We start from the raw sequence: 25,164 nt of genomic DNA, 5'->3' as shown, positions 1-25,164 counted from the left end.
GCATGTGTGTGTGCACGTGTGTGTCTGTGCATGTGTGTGTGCGTGTGTTTCTGTGCACGTGTGTGTCTGTGCATGTGTGTGTCTGTCTGTGCATGTGTGTGTGTGCGTGTGTGTCTGTGCATGTGTGTGCGTGTGTGTTTCTGTGCACGTGTGTGTCTGTGCATGTGTGTGTCTGTGTCTGTGCATGTGTGTGTCTGTCTGTGCATGCACTCATGCACAGACACACAAATGCACAGACATACACATGTCTGTGCATTTGTGTGTCTGTGCATGTGTCTGTGTGCATGTGTATGTCTGTGCATGTGTGTGTGTGCGTGTGTTTCTGTGCACGTGTGTGTCTGTGCATGTGTGTGTCTGTCTGTGCATGTGTGTGTGTGTGCGTGTGTTTCTGTGCACGTGTGTGTCTGTCTGTGCATGTGTGTGTCTGTGCATGTGTATGTCTGTGCATGTGTGTGTCTGTGCGTGAGTGTGTGTGTCTGTGCGTGAGTGTGTGTGTCTGTCTGTCTGTGCATGGATGTGTATATCTGTCGTGTGTGTGTGTGTGTGTGTGTGTGTGGGAGAGTAAGTGTTTTACAGTTTTCTGTCTAACTCTGAGATAAAGATGTGAACATAAATAAACATCGTAGACTTAAACGACCATAGATTTTATTATCTCTGTGTGTCAGGCTGGTTCTAAGCAGCAGGGGGCGCTCACAGCACAGTCAGCTCTGAACATGTTTGAACCAGTGGTCGAGTGTGTGTGTGTGTGTGTGTGTGTGTGTGTGTTCGACTGTAAATCAGCAGGATGTGACATCACGTATTTGTTCTTTCAAATAAAATGTCCACTGCTGCCTCCATCACTAAGTTCAAATGTCTTATTTTGTTAATTAGGCATTAAAAATCCTCTGTTCAGATTTGCCACAGTGACACAAAGTGACCAGACAAGGCAGCAGCGGACCAGCAGCTCCTGTGTTTTCACAACATGTTGTAATGATGCAGCTGAAATGTTTGTGTGTGTGTGTGTGTGTGTCTGTCAGGTGTCTTCCTGATCCCGTACCTGCTCATCGTCTTCGTTGGAGGAATCCCGATCTTCTTCATGGAAATCTCTCTGGGTCAGTTCATGAAGGCGGGCGGCATCAACGTGTGGAACATCGCGCCGCTCTTTAAAGGTGCAGTACACCACAAATTCATCACATGGTGACCATGGTAACGTTTAATTAAACATGACCTGGAAACAGGTTTTTATCTGTTATCATGATTTATGTGACTGTAAAAACAAGACTCTGCCAGTCTACATGCCAGTGTGTTGTTGGGCAAGACACTTCCTCAACACTGTGTGTGAGTGGGTGTGGAATATGTGTGCAGCACATTGATGTGGGAGTGAATGTGTGTGAATGGATGAATGGTGAAACTTAAATGTAAAGCAAACTAGAAACGTGATATAAATAAATAATATATATTTACACATGAGGTCACTGTGGGACACTCAGCGTCTCACACGTCCTCCTGTGCACAAACACACATACAAACAGGAAGTGGAACTGAGTTACAATTAATGATGTGGAGCTTCAGTTTCTCTAATCTCTTATTTGAAACGCACGTTAATAAAGTGACAAAAACACACGTTATTAAAGTTACAAAAACACGCTGTCACGGCGGGAGTCAAGATCTTGGACTCAATTGCAGGAGAACAGAAGCAGAGGGGTATTCCATTAAGTAAGCTAAAGGCAAAGCCAAGCTTAAATGGCCAAGTCTGGCTAATATGAGTGAGAGTTTGGTTCCATCAAACAGGCTGAGATTAGCCCCAACTCAGTAACCATGGAAACTATGACTCTGGCTAAGCCTCAACCATGGCTAAGCCATAACTGTGGCTCAGGTTTCCGTTCCATCAATCTGAGCCTCAACCCTGTTCCACCAAGGTGGCTAATGTGAATGCCAGCCAAGTAACCATGGTAACTTATGCTGCCGGGCAAACCTGGTCTGTAGCGGGCTAAAAGTGAAGCTTAGCACCATCTATGATCAAAGAATGTCCAATAGACAGAAACAGAGACACACAACTGTCATGGAATGATAAAATAATATGTAAAACATTAAATATATAATAAAATGTATTAAAGAAATAATTTATACTAATAATGATATATTATCTATAAGTACATGAAAGAACATTATCACCAAAATAAAATATAATAAGACACAAATAAATACAAAATTAAACTAATTAGCAAAAAAATATAATAAAAGGAAATTTAAAGAGATCATCATTCTTTTGATGTAACAAGGGTTAGGGCCTCCGATTGATAGGAGATAGATGATTGATTTGCTGTCACCTGCATTCACTTACTGTAATAGGGGTCCTCGTCTCCATTGAATTGCTTGATTTGCTAAATGTTTCTAGATAAATAATCAAAAGTGACAAGAACACACGTTAATAAAGTGACAAAAACACGTTAATAAAGTGACAAAAACACATTAATAAAGTGACAAAAACACGTTAATAAAGTGACAAAAACACATTAATAAAGTGACAAAAACATGTTAATAAAGTGACAAAAACACATTAATAAAGTGACAAAAACACATTAATAAAGTCACAAGAACACACGTTAATAAAGTGACAAAAACACGTTACTAAAGTTACAAAAACACGTTAATAAAGTGACAAGAACACACGTTAATAAAGTTACAAAAACACACGTTAACAAAGTTACAAAAACAAGTTAATAAAGAGACAAGAACACACGTTAATAAAGTGACAAAAACACGTTAATGAAGTTACAAAAACACACGTTAATAAAGTTACAAGAACACGTTAATAAAGTCACAAAAACACGTTAATAAAGTGACAAAAACACGTTACTAAAGTTACAAAAACACGTTAATAAAGTGACAAGAACACACGTTAATAAAGTTACAAAAACACACGTTAACAAAGTTACAAAAACAAGTTAATAAAGAGACAAGAACACACGTTAATAAAGTGACAAAAACACGTTAATGAAGTTACAAAAACACACGTTAATAAAGTTACAAGAACACGTTAATAAAGTCACAAAAACACGTTAATAAAGTGACAAAAACACACGTGAATAACATGATAATAAAGTCATGATAAACCTAAAATGATGACAAAATGTTGTAATCATATAGAAACATGTATGTGCAGAATGAAGGGAGTCATGTGACACGCTGTCCCCGCCCCTCAGGTCTGGGTTACGCCTCCATGGTCATCGTGTTTTTCTGTAACACCTACTACATCATGGTGTTGGCCTGGGGCCTCTACTACCTGGTCAAGTCGTTTAGCTCCACTCTGCCCTGGTCCACCTGTGATAACGAATGGAACACACCCAGCTGCGTGGAGACCTTCCAGCACCAGGACTGTAAAAACCGCAGCCTCGCCAACATCACCATCACCGGCAACATGACCTGTGCCCAGCTGGCAAACGCAAGCTCACCCATCGTCGAGTTCTGGGAGTAAGTTCTGTCTTCTGTCAGGGGGGCGGGGCAAGTGGGAGTGGGCGGGGCATTGATGACGTTGATTGTGTTGTTGAATTAAAAGAAGAAATGAATATTTAATGATGTTGTCCTCACTGAGTCTTCTGTCAACATTTGAACTGCAGCATGTTAGTGATCAGAGACGAGAAGAAGACAGAAGACATCATTACAACACACACTGCTGCTCACCTGTCCTCTGTCTCTCCCTCACCTGTCCTCTGTCTGTCCAGGAACAAGGTGCTGGACATCTCGTCTGGTCTGGATGAACCTGGACGTCTGAACTGGGAGATCCTGCTGTGTTTAATGGCCGTGTGGGTGATTGTTTATTTCTGTGTGTGGAAGGGAGTCAAATCCACCGGGAAGGTACGTGTGTGTGTGTGTGTGTGTGTGTGAGTGTGTGTGTGTGTGTGTGTGATAATGTCCTCCTCTGTGATTTCACTGTAACTCAACTCCACCTGGGACCTGTAGCTCTCCATGGTGCTAAAACAGCACATTCCTCTCTGTGTGTGTGTGTGTGTGTTCAGTGAAGGTAAATCTGACTCTTGGTGAAAAATAAACTGAAACTGAATCAGTTCAATAAAAATGAGCCGCAGGTTCTTATGAAGGCAAACAGCAGAGGGAGGCGGGCACAGGGGTCACGGGGGTCATGGGGGTCACAGGGTCATCAGATCTGACTGAGGGCATCTTTGTGTGTATACAGCGTGGGAATGTCGAAACCATGTTACCTTTCACCCTTCATGTAGATTCAACAGTTAACTTAACGTCTCCTGCTCTCTCTGGTCTGTGTGTGTGTGTGTGTGTGTGTGTGTGTGTGTCTCAGGTGGTCTACATCACAGCCACGTTCCCGTACCTGGTCCTCTTCATCCTGCTGGTCAGAGGTGTCACTCTTCCTGGTGCTTATGATGGAATCATGTACTATATCAGTCCTGACTGGTCCAAACTGCCCCAGGCTCAGGTCAGTGTGTGTGTGTGTGTGTGTGTTCATATGGAGAAGGTGAAGAAAACTGGCAGACACACACTCATTCGACCTCTGACCTCTGCACAGGTGTGGGTCGACGCCGGGACACAGGTCTTCTTCTCGTACGCCATCGGCCTTGGTGCTCTGACGGCGCTGGGGAGCTACAACCGCTTTAACAACGACTGCCACAAGTACAACACACACACACACACACACACACACAGACGCACACACACATGCACACGCACATTCATATACACACACACACACTGACATGCTTGTCTTGTTTGTGCAGAGACGCCTTCATCCTCGCCTTCATCAACAGTGGAACCAGTTTCATTGCTGGTTTTGTCGTCTTCTCCATTCTGGGCTTCATGGCTGCAGAGCAGGGAGTGGAAATCTCACAGGTGGCTGTGTCAGGTACACACACGCACACACACACACACACACACACACACACACACAGAGAATCAGATCTGCAGTGAGAAAATAGTGATTTTCACATCACAGCACACAGGAGTTGTTGATCCACTGCTGCCTCCGTCATTAAGTTCAAATGTCTTATTTTTACAGTTCGGCTTTAAATATCCTTCGTTCAGGTTTAACTCAGTGACACAAAGTGACCACACGAGGCAGCAGTGACCAGCAGCTCCTGTGTCCCTGCCAGCTGAAATCACTGATTTTCTCTATGGGGTTTGGTGTGGGAGAGTGAGTGATTTACAAACGTCAGGGTCACTTTCAAAGTTGGGCGGGGCATAAAAACTCCACATTTACATCATTGATCAATCCTTTTCTGGATGACTTGATCAAACTCGATAATCAATAATCATTGATCAGTGGTGTTCAGTCATGTCTGTGTTGTGGTCCAGGTCCAGGTCTGGCCTTCATCGCATATCCAAAGGCTGTCACACTGTTGCCCGTGTCGCCGCTGTGGGCGGCGCTCTTCTTCATCATGCTGCTGCTGCTCGGCCTCGGCAGTCAGGTGATCAACCTCCCACAATCCTTCACTTTCACCACACACTGTCCTCATGACATCACAGCGGGTCGTTCAGGGGATTCATGTGTTCATCTGTGACAACGTCCAGCATTAATGACGTCATCATCAACATTTATATTCATTTAAATTACTCTGTTTTAAATCAATACACACTCTGTCTGTCTGTCTGTCTGTCTGTCTGTCTGTCTGTCTGTCTGTCAGTTTGTGGGAGTGGAAGGATTCGTTGCAGGAATCCTGGATCTGTTTCCGGGACATTATCAGTATCGTTATAAGAGAGAGATTGCCGTGGCGATCTGCTGCTTGCTCTGCTTCATCATCGACATCTCCATGGTGACACAGGTGATGACCACATACACATTGATGATGATGATGATGTCATAGGATTTAATTTTCACTCATTCACCAATATTTTCATAGTGTTTTGTTCATTAAATGATGATGATGTTTGTGTGTGTGTGTGTGGGTGTGTGTGTGCAGGGAGGAATGTACGTCTTCCAGTTGTTTGATTATTACTCTGCCAGTGGAATGACTCTGCTGTGGCAGGCCTTCTGGGAGTGTGTCGTTGTGGCCTGGGTCTATGGTATGTCTCATATAGTTGAACGTAGTTGAACGTGTCACTGTTTGACCTGATGATGTCACTTCCTGTGGTCTGACCGTGTGCAGGTGCTGACCGCTTCATGGACGACATCGCTCGTATGATCGGGTATCGTCCGTTCTTCTGGGTCAAGTGGTGCTGGTTGTTTGTGACTCCATGTGTGTGTATGGTGAGAGGACACACACACACACACACACTTCACTCATCGCTATGGTTACGAGTTTCCGCTCATTGTAATTTTTAAATATGATGAAAATATTTGCGTCCCACCTTTAAAACGACCTGACCTTTGACCCACTGTGTTGTGTGTGTGTGTGTGGTGGCTCCGCCCCCTCTGCAGGGCATCTTCCTGTTTCATCTGATCACCTACAAACGTCTGACGTACAACAACGTGTACGTGTATCCGTGGTGGGGCGAGGTGATCGGCTGGTTCCTGGCGCTTTCGTCCATGCTCTGTATTCCCCTCACTTTCATCTACAAACTCTTCAGAGCCAAAGGCTCCTTCGCTGAGGTTAGCTCCGCCCACCGTGACATCATCACACACACCATGTAACCAATCAGACGCCTGAATGCTGACTTGTGTGTTGCAGCGCTGGTCTTACCTGACCACACCAGTGTGGGGCGCTCATCACCTGGAGTACATGGCCCTGCCAGGCGTCGACAACAACAGGGTCGTCTTCTCCGAGACCGTCATGTAGGGCGGCGCCCACTATCTGTTTTTCTGTCATGTGATCAGATAGAAAAATGATGTTGCTTCAAATCAATCTGATGATCAGTGTAATCTGATCTAATATAATCTAATATAATCTAATATAATCTGATGTAATCTGATGTAATCTAATCCGATCTGATTTGAGCTAATCTGACATAATCTACATAATCTGATGTAATCTAATCTGATTTGATATAATCTGATATATGATATAATGATTTGAAGGAAAACAAAGGAAACTTTCAGCAGAGGCTGACATGGTCACATGACCACGCCAAACTCAGTGGGGGTCACGTGACCACTGAATGCACTTTACTTCACTGATTGTTGTTGATCAATAATCTGATCGATCGTCTTCCTGCTCTTGTCATCAATCACCAGCCGTGACCTCTGACCTCGGGTCTGAACTCAAGGTTCCAGTGAGATTTCAGTTTCCTCATGCATGTCACCGAGGAGGATTATTGGTGAATGAAACTGAGCCGATCTGTGATATTTGAATAATTTACTTTAAAATGAAAAAGAAATGACATCTCATGCACTTTAATGTTGTTGTGGCTGAAATCTCACTGGATCTGACCTTTGGCCCCTCCTCAGGCTCCACCCCCTCAGGTCAACTGAAGTGCCAAACAGACGCTGATTTCAGACTCACAGCTGCCAATCATGTTCACTGAGCTCCTCCCTCCCTCCCTGAGCCCCTCCCTCCACCACAGAGCTCCTCCCCTCACCGACACGTTTAATCCAAAATCAAGAACAAACGAAGATCGTGATGAATAAAAATGCGTCATCATGGAGACGTGATGATGAGTCACATGTCCTCAGTGTGTCCCGCGTCAGTGTGGTGACGCCACCTGGTGGCCCGATGGGAGCTGGAGGGCTCCGCCTTATGTCGCTATGTCGAGCTGACGCCACTTTCCCGCCATCAGCCGTCTGTGGGGGCGTGTCTACAACTGACTCCTAGCAACCAGTCACACAGCGTGGGTGGGATTTACGAGGACGTCGTTTGCTGCACTTTAAAAAAACATTTCACAGATTTATCAATAATTATTGATCATGTGTGATCGTTCATATTTTAAATGAGTAAATGTCCGCGCTGCCGTCTGCCACCAGCAGGATGCGACTGTGGGAGGAGTCTGTCTTTATGCCCAGCCCACGCTTTGTTGTAACAGTGTCACTTCCTGTTTATGTTGTCTTTCTGACTGCAGCAAAACAAAAGTTATTGATTATAAGTAATATTTACACTAATGAGACGCTAACGAGATGCTAACGAGTCACTCTCTGATGATGTCATTTGTTTCATTAACCTCTGACCCTGCAAGGGTCACATGTTCCAATCCACTGTGATCATTGTAGTTTCTTCAGCAATAAAAACAGCAGATTAACACTTGATCCGTCTCCATGGTTACTGCTTTGTTTGTCTCTATTTCTGATGAACAAGTGAAGTCACTCATTCATCTTATACCCCTTTATTGTCCACATGAAGGTCATGGAGGACGCTGGTGCTAATCCCAGCTGACATAGAGTTTACATTTTCTCCCCATGTGTTGGTTTTCTACAGGTTCTGCGAGTTCTCCAGGTCATCATTTAGTATGTCGTCCAAAATGAGACAAAAAAGTCATAGTAGGACATACTAGACTATTACTTTTTTGTCTCAATTTGGACGACATACTAAACTATGACTTTTTTGTCTCAATTTGGACGACATACTAAACTATGACTTTTTTGTCTCATTTTGGACGACATACTAAATTATGACTTTTCCGTCTCAATTTGGACGACATACTAAACTATGACTTTTCCGTCTCAATTTGGACGACATACTAAACTATGACTTTTTTGTCTCATTTTGGACGACATACTAAACTATGACTTTTTTCGTCTCATTTTGGACGACATACTAACCTATGACTTTTTTGAGTGATTTTGGACGACATACTAAACTATGACTTTTTTCGTCTCATTTTGGACGACATACTAAACTATGACTTTTTTGTCTCAATTTGGACGACATACTATACTATGACTTTTTTCGTCTCATTTTGGACGACATACTAAACTATGACTTTTTTGTCTCAATTTGGACGACATACTATACTATGACTTTTTTGTCTCATTTTGGACGACATACTAAACTATGACTTTTTTGTCTCAATTTGGACGACATACTAAACTATGACTTTTTTGTCTCATTTTGGACGACATACTAAACTATGACTTTTTTCGTCTCATTTTGGACGACATACTAAACTATGACTTTTTTGTCTCAATTTGGACGACATACTAAACTATGACTTTTTTGTCTCATTTTGGACGACATACTAAACTATGACTTTTTCGTCACATTTTGGACGACATACTAAACTATGACTTTTTCGTCACATTTTGGACGACATACTATACTATGACTTTTTTCGTCTCATTTTGGACGACATACTAAACTATGACTTTTTTGTCTCAATTTGGACGACATACTAAACTATGACTTTTTTGTCTCATTTTGGACGACATACTAACCTATGACTTTTTTGAGTGATTTTGGACGACATACTAAACTATGACTTTTTTCGTCTCATTTTGGACGACATACTAAACTATGACTTTTTTGTCTCATTTTGGACGACATACTAAACTATGACTTTTTCGTCACATTTTGGACGACATACTAAACTATGACTTTTTCGTCACATTTTGGACGACATACTAAACTATGACTTTTTTGATATATACAGCCAGAGGCTCTTAATACCGGGGAGTAGTGTGTGATTTTTAGAGGTCAGGTTTGAACCTGCATGTGGGGTAAGGTGGTTGGTTATTAACGGTACTTTTGCATATTAGTGAGCACATGTATATAATGGCATTACATTAAAATTGGGTAATTAGGTTTTGAAGGTGTGTTGTTCAATATTTTGCAACATTTAGGATCATTTTTGACCACAAAACAGTTTGTACTGCTAGCTGAGACATAAAGTGGTGTCATTTGAATTGTCCACATCTTTTTGGTCTTCAGAGCTAAACTAAAGAGACATTTCTCAAATTCACAGAACATCTCATCCTCATCTTGATGTTTCACACTAGCTATAGGTTGAAACGTTTGCCTGACAAATATATCATATCTGTCCTCTCCCAAACCATCATTAGGCCACGTGTGTGCTTTTGTATACAGTATAAGAATGTATGTGTGCATGCATGTGTGTGTGTGTGTGAGGCCAGTAAGCAATGTATCTAATAATGGGAGAAAGTGTCAGGAACACAAGGTGCATCCAGCAGAGAGGGGGTGTATTAAGACGGTCACAGACTGCCTCCTCAAGCATACAAACACACACACACACACACACACACTCCTTGTCTCCTTTTGCCTCAGCGAAGCCACATGAGGGGAAGAGAAAAAAAAGAAAAAGAACCTGAGTGATGCAAATGTGCCTGTTTGTTTCTTTTTCTGCAAGCATCAGCTGTTATCGCAGCCCAGGTTTCATTGGAGCAATAACTTTGTCATTCCTGGACGCTGCTCATGAATCAAACCCTGGTCACTTGATTGACAGCTCATTACCTTCCCGTAATGCAGACAACAACCTTGGAAAATAGCGGCAAAGCTGAAGGAATTCAGTTGAAATTTCCATTCAAGCTGGGTTTGTTGCAGAGGATCACTGGCACAGATGTGAAAACTTTTTAGGTAACTGTGCAGCATGCACGGACAATCGATTATTCAAGGGCTGATTTTGGAGGAATTGTATTTCATCTTGATGATTTATCACCTACTCTGACCTGCTTAGACTGTTCCTCAAACTCAAACTAGACAAACAAAACTCAAGTAGCAATGCTTCATGACGTCAAGGCTCCAAGTTTGATAAAACTTAAATGAAGGTACTGTATTTTTCTATGCTGTGACAATGTTGCATGAGAAACAAAAAAGCTCAGGAATGCAAGTTAAGACAAACACAAAAGAATACCAACTGCACACACACACACACACACACACACCTGCAACCTTCATCCCTTCTGTACAACAGTATGTGAGGAGTGTGAGAACTCCCTGTTCCCTGGAGAAGCCACCTCATTGGCCAGCTTATCTCCGAGTTCCACTGCCATCAGGAAAGAAGGTCTTTCATACATTTCTTATCAGAACGGAGACAAGGAGGTGGGAGGAGGATGGGACAAGAAAAAAAAAAAGTCAACCCTCACATGTCCCTTTTCGTAAACCCAGCACAGCATGAGCGTGGAGTTAGATATAGAATGTCAGAGCCAGAGCTTCCATCAGCGGCTCAGATGTGCTGCCGCTTGTGTCTGAGTCGACTCATAGTTTTACACATAACCTCATCACGTGAGCACTTTCTAATGCAGCTAATTTAGGATGGAATGATGTTTGGGAGTGTGTGTGTGTGTGTGTGCGTGTGTGTGTACATACAGTTTATGTCAGCATGCTTGAATAGACGGGATAATCCCTCTCAAAAGAGAAAACGCTGAATTTTATAAACACACATACCTGTTTTTCCATTTGTTATCATTTTATTGTCATTACAGAACGCAACAGAACAAAGTAAGGTGGTATATAAGGGTTTTAACCTTTAACCTTTACCTTATATATACCCATTCCTTTTCTCATAAATGATTTTCCACTATTGAACTTCTCCTGACTTTCATAATCAAGTTATTTTGTATTGTGACCTCCACAATGATCTGGGACCCTAACCTTAGGAGAATACAGCATGCGCAGTATAAGCAGTGTCATCAGAGGAAAAGCCCTGGCCGTGTCTAAAGACCCAGAGCTCACACATATCATTAAACAGCATTGGATCTTTAATTAGTGCACCATTAGCCCTGATCAAACCAAACTTAGCCTTTATGAGGAGCATGCAACATTAAAGTGTTGATGATGCCTCGAAACTCTGGGAGTGTCAGTCATCTTATATAATAATGTGTGCCTTCAGCCTTTGTCAGTTTTTGTTTTTTTTGCTTAGCTGCATAATGTCTAAGTCATGCTTTACTCCAAAGCTTATTATGACTCTCCAATAATACAAGAGAAGCTAAAGGAGGGATATTCATCATCAATTCACCCAGCACAGCTAAAACCTACAGGACTGAACGAGGGTAAAGCAGAAGACTATGAATGAATGAATATGACACAAAGTGAGCAGGAAGGGTGTTAACCGGTGCAGTGTTAACACATAATGAAGTCGTAACCTCTCCTCTTGCCTCCAGTCTCCAGGCCTGGATCCTGATTCATGATGAAGGACAGTAAGTTGGCAGAGAAAGAAAGAAATAGTCGTGATATTGTCTGTTGCACCTTCAACTCTGATCTCACATCTCAGAAACATTGATAGAATTACATAACTGATGCTGTCAAAAGTATCCTTGACAATGAATGGGCTTTAGAAAATAAACACACATGGAAAAAAGGCCTCCACTGCCACAGTAAATGATTACGTTAAACAACAAGTGCAGACGTGAACTTCAAACCTGTTGGAATGAAGCCCAGTGAATTGCTTTTGTTTGTTTGTTTGTTTAACAAGTGTTTTCTAACCAGCAAATGGGACATTCCAAATGAACTGTAGGTGTGACGGTGTGAGTGGATGGCTGTTGCATGATCTGTTCAGGGTTACACGATGTCAGATGGCATTAGCACCAGTGACCGACCACGCCTTGATGTTTTAACTGAATAACATTAAGCTGCTTCATTGCTAAATGCTGTAAACTTTGTATATTTATATGAAGATATTTTATCACTCTGTATTTGATTTTTATTCTAAATAAATGTCACATAACAAATTTGACTCTCATTTTGTGTGTTGCTGCCAGTCATGGCCTGAACCCACTTCTGAAAGAGGCGTTCCAGGTGAAATAAAGGTTATAATAACACAATCAGACAAAAAAGACAAGAAGAGGGATTCTGTGTCTCTTCTTGTCCTCCTCACCCACGTCTCCCTCAGACATACTGTACACACACACACGCCTATGGGTGATATTCATTAACTACTGTGTGACAGAAATGAGGAAGGAGATGCGGGAATCCAGCCTCCAATATGTGTCCAAAAAAAGCAACATTTTCACTTTGAAGGGAAAGTGTTGCTATTGAAGACATTCTTTGTGTCTCAATGACACAGAACCCGTGTGGTACAGGACAAAGGTTAGGGAGAGTTCAGACGCTTCACAGACGAGCACCAGAGCAAAGATTGTAAGCATTAGTGCTTCAAGAAGATATGTTTATAGTATTGTTTAGAAATGAGTTGTGTATTCATTTATTTATTTATTTAATTTTCATTCAATTTGTATTTTAATCTGCAGCAATATTGTGGGACTCAACACAAACCACAGTCATTATCTGCAAATATTAACTGAAATACTGGATGAATTGCAATCTTGACCAGAGGCTAGAGTGATATTCAAAACTGGTCAGTAAAATAAGACCCGTTTTCATTCGGCTCTTTGATCAGCGGTCCGTTTCCCTTCACCCTAAACTAGAACCACCAAGTCAACGATCAGTCACCTGCTGGTGATTTTTTTCCAGCCATTAGTTTATCAGATATGTGTCCTGTAAAAGATGCTGTTTTACTTTTGTATTTACAGAACACAATTACAGCAGAGGAGCAGAGTAAGACCTTGAATAACACACTCACTGTAGATATCAGATTTCATTACAGTTATTTAAATGACAAAATTAGAAAAATACATTATTATACTGATTTTATTTTTCCTCACTCTGTCCCCAGCCACGGCTTGAAACTGTTGCCACCAAGTGGTGGTGTGCAGGATTTATGTTTATGTCTGGGGTAAAAAAAAGGAACAAAAGTACAAGACACTGACTTCTGGTGATGTCATGTGTGTGTCATCACCAGAAAATGAACACAAAACCTTATCAAGACAAGTTTTGTTATTGTGTTTATTTAGATTAGAAAATCATTGTTGGCTTGTTGCAATGAAGAGAAACAACATCGACCTCTTCCAAGCTTCGTCTTTGCTGTTATTGTGACGTGCGACAGACGAGTACAAGTGAAAATGTATCTGATTTACAAAATACTGATGCATCTGAGGCGTCTGTAGCTCACATCACCCCTGTTGCAGCTTGACGTGACCTGAGGTGCATCAGTGTGTGTGTGTGTGTGTGTGTGTGTGTGCGCGCCTACTGTCTCACTTCAGCACACCGAGAGAGAAACTTTTTCAGAACAAGCTGTGTTTGCTCTCTCCTTCACTGCACTTGGTGTCAGTCAGAAAGATAACTCTAAAAAAGAGACTAATTGTAACAACTTCATCGTTAACTTCAGTGATTTGGGCACAAGTGACAATGAACTCTGCGTCAGAGGCTGAGCTACATGTAAATGCAATCTTTTTCTTTCACGGGTGTGAAAGGAGGGGGGATACGTGCTGAGTGAGCACACACACACACACACACACACACACACACACACACACACACAAGCACTACACTGTCTTCCTCAAACATCTTCATGGTCCCTGAGGGACCGGAGGGATAAACTAAAAAAAAGTTTTAGAAGAAACTAAGCATTAAGCAGTAGTGGAAAAATGATTCACACATAAAAGTACCAAAATCTGGGCCTGACTTGTCTGCTTGCCCCTAGCTATTCATTGTATTTTATAAATGTATATTTCATATATCTTACAAAGCAGTATTTGTACTACTTGATACAGTTTTCTACCACTGTCCCCAATGACTCACTCAAAATGGTCATAATATAAATCTATGCGACAATAAGCATAGTTTTGAGACTTGTATCTTTACTTTTATTGCTAAATGGATGATAACGTGATAAAATGTTAGACTAAATACTTTGAAAGGTTTACAGGCAAAGGTTTTAGATGATTGAAATATGACAAGAGGCCACACATGGACTATTCTTTCTTTGTATGAAGCCAAAAGTGTTGGGATTTCTATTTCACAAACTGGTCATGTCTTCTTTTTAGAAAATAAAAAAATGCTCATAAGCAGAGTGAGCAATGACAACAGTTCTATACTTTCTTCATGTGGAGCCAAAACCATCCTGCAAAAAAGATTTAAAAAAATATTAACATGAAAACAGAGTGTAAATATTATTTTCACTGTTCTCAGAGTATTCCATCTAATAGCATTTCCTTCACTGACCTCACAATTCATGAGTCATCCAAGGGCTAATTCTACATTTAAACTTCCACACTGTCTCCATCCATTCATCCATCTCCAACCGCTTTGTCCTCCTATTAGTGCCAGGAACTACTACTCCAGTTACTGCTGCAGACTGAGGCCTTGCACTGTCTGGTGCTGTATAAATGAATGTATGGTCCAGTAATCATCTAAATGAGTAATGTTCTTCTCATTATAGCAGATACTGGCGCATGGAATTCTAACCATCTCCTTTGATAACTGTGCCTCCTGGTGGGAGGTGACAGTATGTGACTGTCTTTTAGATGTACTTTGAGTGTGAGGCGCTACTGAACACATCCAAACAGGCATGTGGCTGGAAATATAGACAGGAAAAGGAAGCATGATTTGAGCGACACAGCGTATGTCCATCTTATCACAGTATTTCTTTAATGTTTATAGAACATGTGATCATTTACTGGGGGAAACTTAGTAAAAACTGGCATATTCACAGCAGCATTTGTAGAAAAGTACACTGTCTCTCACAGAGTATTTTAAAGTCATTTCTCTGAACAAGAGGTTCCCAGATAAGTATAGCTACAACGGTTTGCAGTAAATCTTTGACTGTGGCTTTGCTTCACTTCCCTTCAGCTGTTGTGAGCATTGTGTTAACATCACCATCAACTTTTTCAACCAAACTGACATATGAAAATGAAGATAGACGTTTTGTTGTCCTGAGTCCTCGCATTTCTCTGATGTCTCATTATTCGCTTTTATCTTTGGTTGTTTGTCAATGGTCTATACACATAAACTTAGACTTAACTTCAGCTTCAAAATGTTACCTAAATATCTACAGGGCCAAATGTACTCTCTCACAGAGTCAAGACAAAAGTAATAAGACAGCACAAATGAAGGGAGAGAAGGGATGTTCACAGTTTTATACTATTTTATTAGCATCATATACATTATTAGATATACTTAGATAGTGCATCACACTTATAATTCACAACCTCTATTTTAGAGAGAACAATAGTCTAGATTCTAGACAGGAATTGTGGTGAGAAAATGGAAAGAGGGTTCAGTTCAGTAGAAGCGTGGATGGAGGAGAGCTGGGTGCACAGCAGCCGGCAGAGACGCTCGATGGAGCGGCTGCAGCTGCGAGTAGAAGCCTCCGTCTGCGGGGAGCTGTCCACTTAGCGGTGGGTGCTGAAACAGCAGAGGCGGCATTAAAGCCGCCGGTACCGACAGAAACGCAGGGCGCAGATCTTGAACCTCTCGTTTCAACTTCCTCCTCCGGTTCTGGAATCACGTTTTCACCTAAAGAAGACAATGAACATGTTTTTATGTAATAAACTTAATTAACACAAAATTGGAAGACGCGTCATAACGTGCATTATGTGGAAAAGCTGCGTGTGTATTTACAGGTGTGCGTGTGTATTTTCTGTAACCACCGCCTCAAACCAACACTACCTTATTTCAGATCTCAAAAGGATCTGGACTCTCACCTGAGCTTGCTCCACTTGTACGCTCCAGTCGTGAGCGTGAAGGCGCCGATCTCCAGCTGCTGGTTTCACATGTGATCAGCATATAAGCTTCAGTTACAAACACCATAGTGTGTAACTGCTCAGACACACACATACACACACACCTGCACAGCTCGCAGCTCCTCCAGTATCTCAAACACTTTGGAAGGCAGATGTTTCCAAACCTGTTGGCAGCGTCAAAATGAAGACACATTCTTTTAATACTTTGAGTTTCTGTGAACTGCCTCTTTTCTTTGGCCACATTCCTCCTCACTTTAAACGCATTAACGATGATTTCTCATTTGCAAGACTAATTAAACACCAACTTAGTTCCACCGCAGCCGAAGAAAACATTTAGCTCGAGGGCATCTGACATAATTCAACAACTCAGAATCTGTTTGAGGGGAAATTTACGAGATGCAGCCTTACTGGTAATTGCCTGACAGTCACATTCTCCAGACCTCCAAGGACCTGCATGGTGGTGGCAAAGTTCCTCGATTCATAGCAATGTTTTCCCATCCATAAATATTTAGTCACTAAAGTAACTTGTGCCTGTGAAAGAAGACAACAGCGATAAAAAAAAAGGCAAAATGCAAAAACCCTCGTAGCTCCTAATACTGTTAAACTACATCAGACTACATCATGAAGCTACTAAACTGGAAAATACCATCTATTGTCAGAGCATTGTGGACTGTTCTGCATTTGAATCACTGTGACTGCTGATTTTTCTTTTTTTATTTGACCTGAAAACATTTATAATTTATAATTTAATACATTTTACGACGAAAAATGAAGTTGAACTTCAGGTGGAAAGGTGTGTCAGCCAGATAAAATACAACAATCGCAGAACCTATGTTTAATTCTAAAAATGAATGAAACAGAATATGTGAGAGAACATATCAGTATGGAAGGATTCAAAGTATTGATATGAAAGTATGAGGAAGAGGTTGGAGGTCAAAAAGCATCCCATAAAATAACACAACACATTTTTTTTTTCCTATGCTGCTTTTTGAAATGCAAAAGTAGAGCCATTAGAAAAAAAGTCAGGTTTCTGCTCTATAGTACATTTCTATAGAAGAATCAGAAAGCACATATAGGGGGAAGTCACTGGTGGAGTCACACATAACTATTTCCGAGGAGATCCATTTGGTGACACTGTCAGCATATGTGTGCAGCTGCTGCACGTGGCTGTCTGAGGGAGTCCCCTCATACACCTGCACACTGCTGCCCCCTGCTGGCGGGATGTGCTGTGACACGTTCCTGATATGGGAAGGGGAAAAACAGAGCTGAAAAATTGTGGAAAAAGTGGCTAAAAAATAACTTGATTATGACCAGAATTAATCAGTGAATTCATTGTTTTTATGCGGGTTTAAGTAAACGCTGGAGTAAATGATATTGTTTATCAATAACAGATGTTAGTGAAAATAAGCATTAGTGTCCCTCCCACTGTGATCACAATTGTTTTTCACACACTGAATATATTATATAGATATTATACATAATATATTAGGGATGGGACGATACCACTTTTTTGTGTCCGATACCAATACCACAAACTTGGGTATCTACCGATATCAATATCAGTCCGATACAGTTATATTAGAGCATTTATGAATGTATGTAGCTGATAACAACACATCTGAGTCATTTCAAAGACACAATTCTCCAACTGTGTAACAAATATTGTTTTCCCATAAAGAACAAACAAACAGCCCAAACATGACTCAGCAAAAATGATTGACATTGACATTTTTACAGTCTGTGCATAGTGAAGTATGTGATATATAGGATTTGACATTTCTATCTGTTCAATATCTGATCCATTGATTTTGACCAGTATTGCACCGATACCGATACTGACTGATACCCATTCTCATCCCTATTATATATACATAACAGCTACACATTTATAGATCTGTACATCCTAATCTCTAGTGGTGACATTGACACTTTAAATATTTTGTATGTTGTACTTTACATCAAAGACAAAGACTAAAACCAGCTGAACTACTGTGGAGCGACACTGGATCAACATGCTTGACACTAGCACAAGCATCTGAACACCAGTACCAGGCGCTAAATGCTGTGGAGCGCTGGCGGTATTCTAAAAGCATGTAGTGGCTTAGCGACTTACTAAAACACCTTGTTCCACCGTAAAGTCAATAGTCAGTGTTTGAAGCCGGAAACAACATACTCACCCGTTTGGGATTAACACATTGTCTCTGATCCCTTGTACTCTAGAGTTGAGGAAATGAACTGGATGACATCCTTGGAACATTCCCTGCATTTAAAAAAAAAGAAGATGAATCAGTGTATTGCAATGCATTTGTAGAGTCGTGTCTCCCTCTAGTGGTTCAAAGAAACAACAACACTAGTGCAAGCGTGTTGTACCAAACGTTTGGAGGATGAGTATCGTATACCTGCTGCAGGTCCTCACTGTGCAGGTAGACGTTGGTTGTGTCGTTCACCAGAGCGCCGTAGGACGGCACAGGCAAAGCTGCAGCAATGGAGAAGGCCTTCTCTTTAGATATGGATGCAGAGGGATCCATCACTCTGGAGATCCTTAAAAGCTGATGAGGATCATCCACCACATTCCAATTACATAAACAACATTTTCTTTTAATTACATTAAGGAGCCACAAGTTATAATTACTGTGTGTCATGCTACTATCATAATATACAGTCAGTTTAACTGCAGTGTTGTGTAACAGGTTCTATGTTGTATGTACCTCAGTATTAAGGAAGCTCTCTAATGTAGCTACGATCCTGGAGTTGGGTGTGAAGTCCATCTGTTTACAGGTCCAAAGAGCGATGGAAGATCTTTTCACTGTCTCCTGACATGTTCAGACCTTCTCTGGAATGAAAAGCATACAGCATATAGCATCAACCTTCCAGTTGAAAGATGGCTCGCTCTACCACTGAGCTTCCGTTTTTAACGACCAAAAGTCTGCTACTGTCCATCAGGAACTGTAGCAACTGCTCAGCAGAGCAGAAGAAACGATAGGTGTACAGGAACTGCTGGATGTAGCCCTCCATGGCAGCATTTCTGTGATGAAAGTAAATATGATATAATATACGTGACGTGAAAACAACCGCTACTCTATTACTATTTATATACCACATGATCATTGTCCTCATCCCTGATAACCACAGCACAATTCTTCAGAATTTCCCCTCAAGCACTCTTAGAATATGTGTGGAAGATCTAGAATCCAAATGAATCCAAACTTTGGATTCATGGGCTGAGTATGGGGGAGTCATACAATGACGTGTAAAATGAGAAGTTGTGCGATTAAATAAATAAATAAATAACATTAAATGAAAACTCTCTAGAATCTAAGTTTATTTAAAAATACTAGTTATGCCACGTCACTGTTATCGCTACTACTTTTCCCAAGAGACAATTTCAACACATCACGTGTCTCCACATCAAATGTCCTACTATGAAATCGTAAATAATGATGTGCATTACATTTCATGTAATGTATGATTCAGTCATGTATGGCCTGAAGTCACAGTATTGAGTTACTTGTATACATAAACAACAATGATTACTCTGGTAGCCATGTTTGTCCAGTGATAAGTGTGATGTCCATTGAGTGAGTGCATTTCTGTTCTGTATATTTGGCAGAGAAGGAAAATATGCAAATGCATATGTGTCTGGAGTCCGCTTCAGATAAAGCAAGTACATGTGGATATTAGATCTGCAACGTTTTGCATGTACCCGTTTATCTTTTTTATGGATAGCTCATTTCATAAGTGTTTTGCATACTGTATATTTTCTGTGCACAAACCAGAAAACAAACATCTAAGAAGGGTTTTATTTATGTGAGTTTGTTCAGCAGAACTAATAGTAGGCATGAAATGACTTAAATGTGAAACTTACTGAATCAGGAATTGTGCATGGATTTTCTGCATATAAATGGCCCCTCTGTGTAAATGGTGGCACTTTTATGGCCCCTGGGTTTGAGAAAAGCTTTATTTACAAATGTTGCAGCTAAAATATGTGCTTTAGCTCAAGACAGCAATACTAAATGTTGCTGTTGATCAGAGTAAACGCAAGCCCTTATTGTAGGAGATTTGTACCTTATTGTGAAACATCTTCAGTGTAGAGTAATCATGTGATTATCTGGCTACATCCCTTTGTCAGGCACATTCAAACAGTAAGGATAAATAATTGAACACAGAACTTAGATAACAGGAATTCCCAACCCTGTGAAACACTACCACAAAACATACAACCTCACTAGAGGCAATGGCTTACACATTTTAAATTTAAACTCTCATCAATAATACTGGTGTAGAGGTAAGCCATGAGGCCCAGAGGAGACCCAGAGGAGGCCCAGAGGAGACCCAGCCTGCAGGGTTCTCTTCCCTTTGCTTTTGTCAAAGTTCAAAACAGAGGGATCCTCAGAGGGATGGAGGTCCAAAGAGTCAGGTCCACATACGGCTAAGGAGGATAATAATGAAGCCTCCAAACCAAACTGTTCCACTCTCACAATCTGCAGAAATAATTAAAACACGCATTGGAAACTGCTTATCATCAAGCGGAATGTGAGACATTGTTGTGCGCCTTCTGTTCCTCCAGGTATTTCTTCACATTGTCCGAAAACACCACTTTGGATCGAAGTTCCCTTAAACTGGGTGGCCACACAAGTGTCACTGGTGGCCACGTAACAAAGAAAAGAATGAAGATATTTCTCAACTCAGGGGAAACTGAAGTTGGGAAGCACAGCTTTTCAAAAATACGACCGCTATTCTAGTAATACAAAGCTAAATGCAAATCGGTGAAGTATTCCTTTAAGAGCTCTCATTATCTCAGGTTTAGACATTTCTGATGCTCTAGCTAGACACGGAACTGTTACAAGCAGAGTTTGAGGTTGAGTCTCTGAAGTCTGTTTACTCCACACAGACCTGCAGCTCAGGATTCAGTGAGGTCAGACACTGGTACACTGATGTCTCCTTGTGTTGGAGGGGAAAGACAGGGGGGGTTGTTGGAGTCTGGGACGGAGCAGGAGCGGTTAAGCACCCCCCCTCACCCTGTTCAGCCTCTGCTGGGCTCTCCAGCTCCATCTCATCTGTCAAGGTCATTTCATCTCCTTCCATATCCTCAGCCCAGAGAGAGGAATCCCAGCAGAGGACATTCTTAGCATTCAGCCATTTTCTTAATGTAAAAAACAATCTCAACTAAACATCTCATTGTCATTTCGATAAATGCAAGAATGAAGCAGAAATGACAAAACATTATTCATATACTGCTTTTGTGCTCCAGAGAGCAATAATGTGTGGGAAATGCCTCTGTATTTGAATAAGTTTAAAATAATTACTGACACTGACAGGTTTAATAGCAAATCAACATGAATGGCCTGCATAGCTCATCTAAGACAGTATCAGCACCTCGGTGTTGCACAGTTTAATGATTTCTTCCTCCAGAACATCACTGTCATGTACCTGTTTTCTGGACAGACCGTTTGCCGTAACAGAATTGCCACTGCACATGTTTTTGGCATCATCATCTGAGCTCAGTCCCCTGAGCAGACATCTGGGTTTAGGATGCTGCCACCTCGCCTCCCATGATGCCTCCGATTCAATGGAAAGCACCCGTCGCCCAATGGAGGATAGTTTTCGGCACACAGCTGCAGAGGAGGTATGAGAAAGCTGTCCTTCAGCCAGCGATATGATGTCCTGCAGGTGCAAAGACAAAAAGACAAATAATGCTCATATTACATTATGTTCTATGCTCTTTTAGGAAAGCTGTCTTTCATACAAAAAGACATAGAGAAGAAGCCTTGCAGGTGTTAGCTTCCCTGACGTAAGGACGCAGTTTATATTCACGTTATTACTGTAACATATGATTCCAGTAAGAATCATGCTGTAAATTAACAGAGATTGCATCTCTAAGTTATAAGACCTATTGTCAAACACTTCCACACCATGTAACTTGCAGTGGTGCAACTTTTCCACTTGATGCTGCTCAAGAGTGCTGCTCGACAATAGAAGAAAGAAGACTTAAATGAATGTCTTTAATCTGACTGTAAAACAGATGGTGATGTAATGCTGTACTAAGAAATGTTTTATTGTTTGCAAGGTAAAGACATTTTCCACACGAACCACAAATGCTGGCAAGTAAAGAATCTCAGTAAATTATGTCTAATTATGTTAAATTTATGTCTAACTTGATAAATTTACTTCTGTGCTGTTATTTTTTTTACTCATCAAATGTCTATTTACATTTCACCTTATTTTCGCTCGGTCTATTCTATTCAAAACCAGTCAAGTAACAATGAACAATTAGCAGGATTTTCGTACCTGCAGTAGCGGCCTGTCCTCGGGCTTCTCGTCCTGCATCTGCTCCAGCAACCTCTGAATTTCTTCTCCCAGCATAACCTCCAGCTCCGGCTCAATGACAAAGTTCAGCGCAGCGGAGAGTGTGGAGCCCAGCGAGTAAACATGACCCTGCAGCAGCAAAAGAAAACACGTCTAAATCTGTAACAGATTATAGAAGAAAAGAAAAAACAGAATCCCCCGTGTGTGTATTTATGATAGATCTTCTGTTTCATTTTGCTACACACAGAGTGGATATTATGGTCAGGCCTTTGCCTGCGGTGGATTTGAAGCAGGTGCTTTTGAATCCACATCTAAGACATAATGATGACTTCCAACAATTGAAGTGGAATGTAACCAGTAAAATAGAAGAGTAAATGCTCAGCTGGCTTTGACTGTTGTTTTGCCTATGCTGTGTGGCCATGCTCTAACTGTCCCTTGAGAGAAACACTTGGGGTGGAAAGAGAGAAAAGTTAAAGGAATACTTCACCGATTTGCGTTTAGCTTTGTATTACTAGAATAGGGTTAGTTTTTTTGCAACTCAGGGGAAACTGAGGTTGGGACACACAATTTAAAAAAAAATATATACATACAAAATACTACCCTTATTCTAGTAATACAAAGCTAAATGCAAATCAGTGAAGTATTCCTTTAAGAGGAGTAAAGTGTATTGTGCGTGTGAACACTGTGTAGCTTGACAGAAAACAAAACTAACATGGATTTTATTTTGAAATCCAGTGTAGTCACATACGTGTAGTGTAAATCACTGTAAATGACTTTATATTTTGCTTGCCACCCCTACTTCGTTTTACCTGTATCACATTATCAATCTGAAGTGACCCCAGAGACGACCTTGTCACTGACTGATAGCTGGCTTGTGATGGGGGAATTTGGAGGACGAAAGAGTGCCAGCAACACGCTCCTCTCCCTCAGCAAACACGGCGCCAGGTGCCTGTGACTGTTTGCAGCTGACTGGAAATCTGTAAGTATATTCAGAATTGCTCACCTCAAACGTGCTGCCTGTGTTGTCAAACTCGGGAGGAACGAGTACATTTACGTGTCCGAGATAATCCTTAACAAACGAGACAGGCTCTATCTGTAGACCCAGCGCTGAAGCAGCCACAGAGGAGTGATGCATCCTCCCCCTTCTCCTCCTCCTCCTCCTCCTCCCACTGATAAAGGTCAGAGCTCACCTCACTCTGGTTATGAGCAAAGTACACAAATACATCGCTGTAAAAAACCTTCTGTTCCCTACACTGGACTCAAGGTATTTGGTAAATGGAGAGAGAAGGAGAGCCAGGAAGGAAACCATGAAAGTGGGTCATGACAGATCTGGGTTTGTCTAAGGGAGTCCTGATTTCCCCTCCCAGGTCTCCTTGTCTGCATATTTGTTTATTCGTTCTGTCTTTTCCCTTCATTTCCTTTTCCTTTCAAAGTGAAAACGATGTCGAGTTTTTTTCCCGTCAAAATCAAACTGTGAAGAAACAAAAAAAAACAGGAAGTTTAACTTTTTTTTATTTTATATAAATGAGTCGGTTGTTTAATTTAACGTGGGAATGAAAATTTAAACTGAGTTGACGAGTTAATGTTCTCGGTGAAGGTGAACGAGGAGGAAGAGGAAACGCAGGAAGTTTGTGTCGACCAATCACAGAGCCAGGATTCAGTTGTCGCCATGACGACGGCAAATCTGTGACATCTGACCGTGATCAATAATCCATTTTGATACATATTGATAAAGATCAAATGATATTGTTGATAATCAGACTGTCGTTAGTCTGATAATCTGACTGTCGTTAGTCTGATTATCAGACTGTCGTTTGTCAAAATGACTTTTTCTTTTCTGGAGTTAATTATCGCGAGGAAAAAATTGGACGTCAGATTAAAATGATGAGTTTGTTGAAATGATAATGATTTAATGACATCAAAGAAAAATGTATCGTGTTTTATTTTATTTAATGTAAATGAATTTAAATCAAAAGCACATGTTGTAAAGTTCTAATGTCTGCAGCGCCACCTGCTGGCCTGTTGAAACATCACAGGAAGTGGTCCACTTCCTCTTCCTGTTTGTTTGTTTGTTTGTTATTATTTGACCCTGAGTCTGTCGTCTTTTTCTCTTAAAGGGAAAAATATTTATAAAATAAATAAGATTATTATGTGATCAGAAAGGGGCGGTGCCTGAATGTGTTGGTTTTTTTCTCTGATATGTAACATTTATGTTTTATCATTTATCATTTTTATCAGGACACCTCACTGTTGATGTTTTGACCTCTGACCGGCTTGCCTGAACATATTTGCCCAGAAAAACCCACCCACTTATAGTTTGGCCTTTAGGCTCCACCCCCTCTCTAATGTAAACATGTTGTTTCCCTCTTCCAGCTCGTTTTTTCAACATTTTACGGAAAAACAGGAAACATGAACTAATGTTACGAAAACAACCTTAATGACGGACAGAAAGATGCCCCTCCCCCTTGTGTCTCTCCAACACAATCCACTTATTTTGGCCGCTCTGAGCTTCC

General features: G+C 41.1%; 3 protein-coding genes across 4 annotated transcripts in view; 1 reads left to right on the top strand and 2 right to left on the bottom strand.

Annotated features, from left to right (window-relative positions):
* Nucleotides 1-8,120, top strand: part of LOC131452459 (sodium- and chloride-dependent creatine transporter 1-like) — a 10,249-nt gene extending 2,129 nt beyond the window's left edge. Inside the window, exons 2-13 of the mRNA XM_058622390.1 lie at nt 1,017-1,148; nt 3,186-3,453; nt 3,705-3,837; nt 4,295-4,429; nt 4,520-4,623; nt 4,728-4,852; nt 5,302-5,414; nt 5,631-5,768; nt 5,907-6,009; nt 6,093-6,193; nt 6,365-6,535; nt 6,615-8,120. Of these exons, the coding sequence (XP_058478373.1) occupies nt 1,017-1,148; nt 3,186-3,453; nt 3,705-3,837; nt 4,295-4,429; nt 4,520-4,623; nt 4,728-4,852; nt 5,302-5,414; nt 5,631-5,768; nt 5,907-6,009; nt 6,093-6,193; nt 6,365-6,535; nt 6,615-6,722 (1,631 nt within the window). The 3' untranslated portion in view covers nt 6,723-8,120. The remainder of the gene's footprint in view (nt 1-1,016; nt 1,149-3,185; nt 3,454-3,704; nt 3,838-4,294; nt 4,430-4,519; nt 4,624-4,727; nt 4,853-5,301; nt 5,415-5,630; nt 5,769-5,906; nt 6,010-6,092; nt 6,194-6,364; nt 6,536-6,614) is intronic.
* A 7,609-nt stretch (nt 8,121-15,729) lies between these two features.
* On the bottom strand, nt 15,730-21,871 carry LOC131452456 (kinase non-catalytic C-lobe domain-containing protein 1-like). Of its 2 annotated transcripts, none has more exons than XM_058622385.1 (8): nt 21,776-21,871; nt 19,054-19,178; nt 18,523-18,894; nt 17,452-17,584; nt 16,754-16,876; nt 16,450-16,509; nt 16,307-16,365; nt 15,730-16,118 (listed from the first exon to the last, which is right to left on the bottom strand). In XM_058622385.1, the coding sequence occupies exons 3-8, from the start codon at nt 18,609-18,611 to the stop codon at nt 16,115-16,117; spliced, it is 468 nt and encodes a 155-aa protein (XP_058478368.1). In that variant the 5' UTR covers nt 18,612-18,894; nt 19,054-19,178; nt 21,776-21,871; the 3' UTR covers nt 15,730-16,114. The 2 variants fall into 2 exon arrangements, with proteins under 2 accessions (XP_058478368.1, XP_058478369.1); XM_058622386.1 differs by having other exon boundaries at nt 16,307-16,362.
* On the bottom strand, nt 20,075-23,786 carry LOC131452455 (kinase non-catalytic C-lobe domain-containing protein 1-like). The gene is made up of 3 exons (XM_058622384.1): nt 23,655-23,786; nt 22,640-22,780; nt 20,075-22,015 (listed from the first exon to the last, which is right to left on the bottom strand). Exons 1-3 carry the CDS (start codon nt 23,784-23,786, stop codon nt 21,704-21,706), a joined length of 585 nt encoding a protein of 194 aa, XP_058478367.1. The 3' UTR covers nt 20,075-21,703.
* Between the last annotated feature and the right edge of the window lie 1,378 nt (nt 23,787-25,164).

The sequence above is a fragment of the Solea solea genome, unplaced genomic scaffold (genome assembly GCF_958295425.1).
Source record: "Solea solea unplaced genomic scaffold, fSolSol10.1 scaffold_83, whole genome shotgun sequence".
Taxonomy (NCBI): Eukaryota; Metazoa; Chordata; class Actinopteri; order Pleuronectiformes; family Soleidae; genus Solea; species Solea solea.
This window is presented reverse-complemented; position numbering and strand designations above follow the sequence as displayed.

Excerpts from the sequence above, each read along its gene's own strand:
- LOC131452455 (XM_058622384.1), bottom strand. The coding sequence starts at position 23,786 with ATGCATCACTCCTCTGTGGCTGCTTCAGCGCTGGGTCTACAGATAGAG. Across the intron at positions 22,781-23,654 it reads ACACAGGCAGCACGTTTGAG|GGTCATGTTTACTCGCTGGG; the intron begins GTGAGCAATTCT and ends TTGCTGCTGCAG. Across the intron at positions 22,016-22,639 it reads AGCCCGAGGACAGGCCGCTA|CTGCAGGACATCATATCGCT; the intron begins CTGCAGGTACGA and ends TTGTCTTTGCAC.
- LOC131452456 (XM_058622385.1), bottom strand. The coding sequence starts at position 18,611 with ATGCAGGGAATGTTCCAAGGATGTCATCCAGTTCATTTCCTCAACTCT. Across the intron at positions 16,877-17,451 it reads AATGGATCTCCTCGGAAATA|GCACAAGTTACTTTAGTGAC; the intron begins GTTATGTGTGAC and ends CTTCTTTCACAG. Across the intron at positions 16,366-16,449 it reads AGGAGCTGCGAGCTGTGCAG|CAGCTGGAGATCGGCGCCTT; the intron begins GTGTGTGTGTAT and ends ATGTGAAACCAG.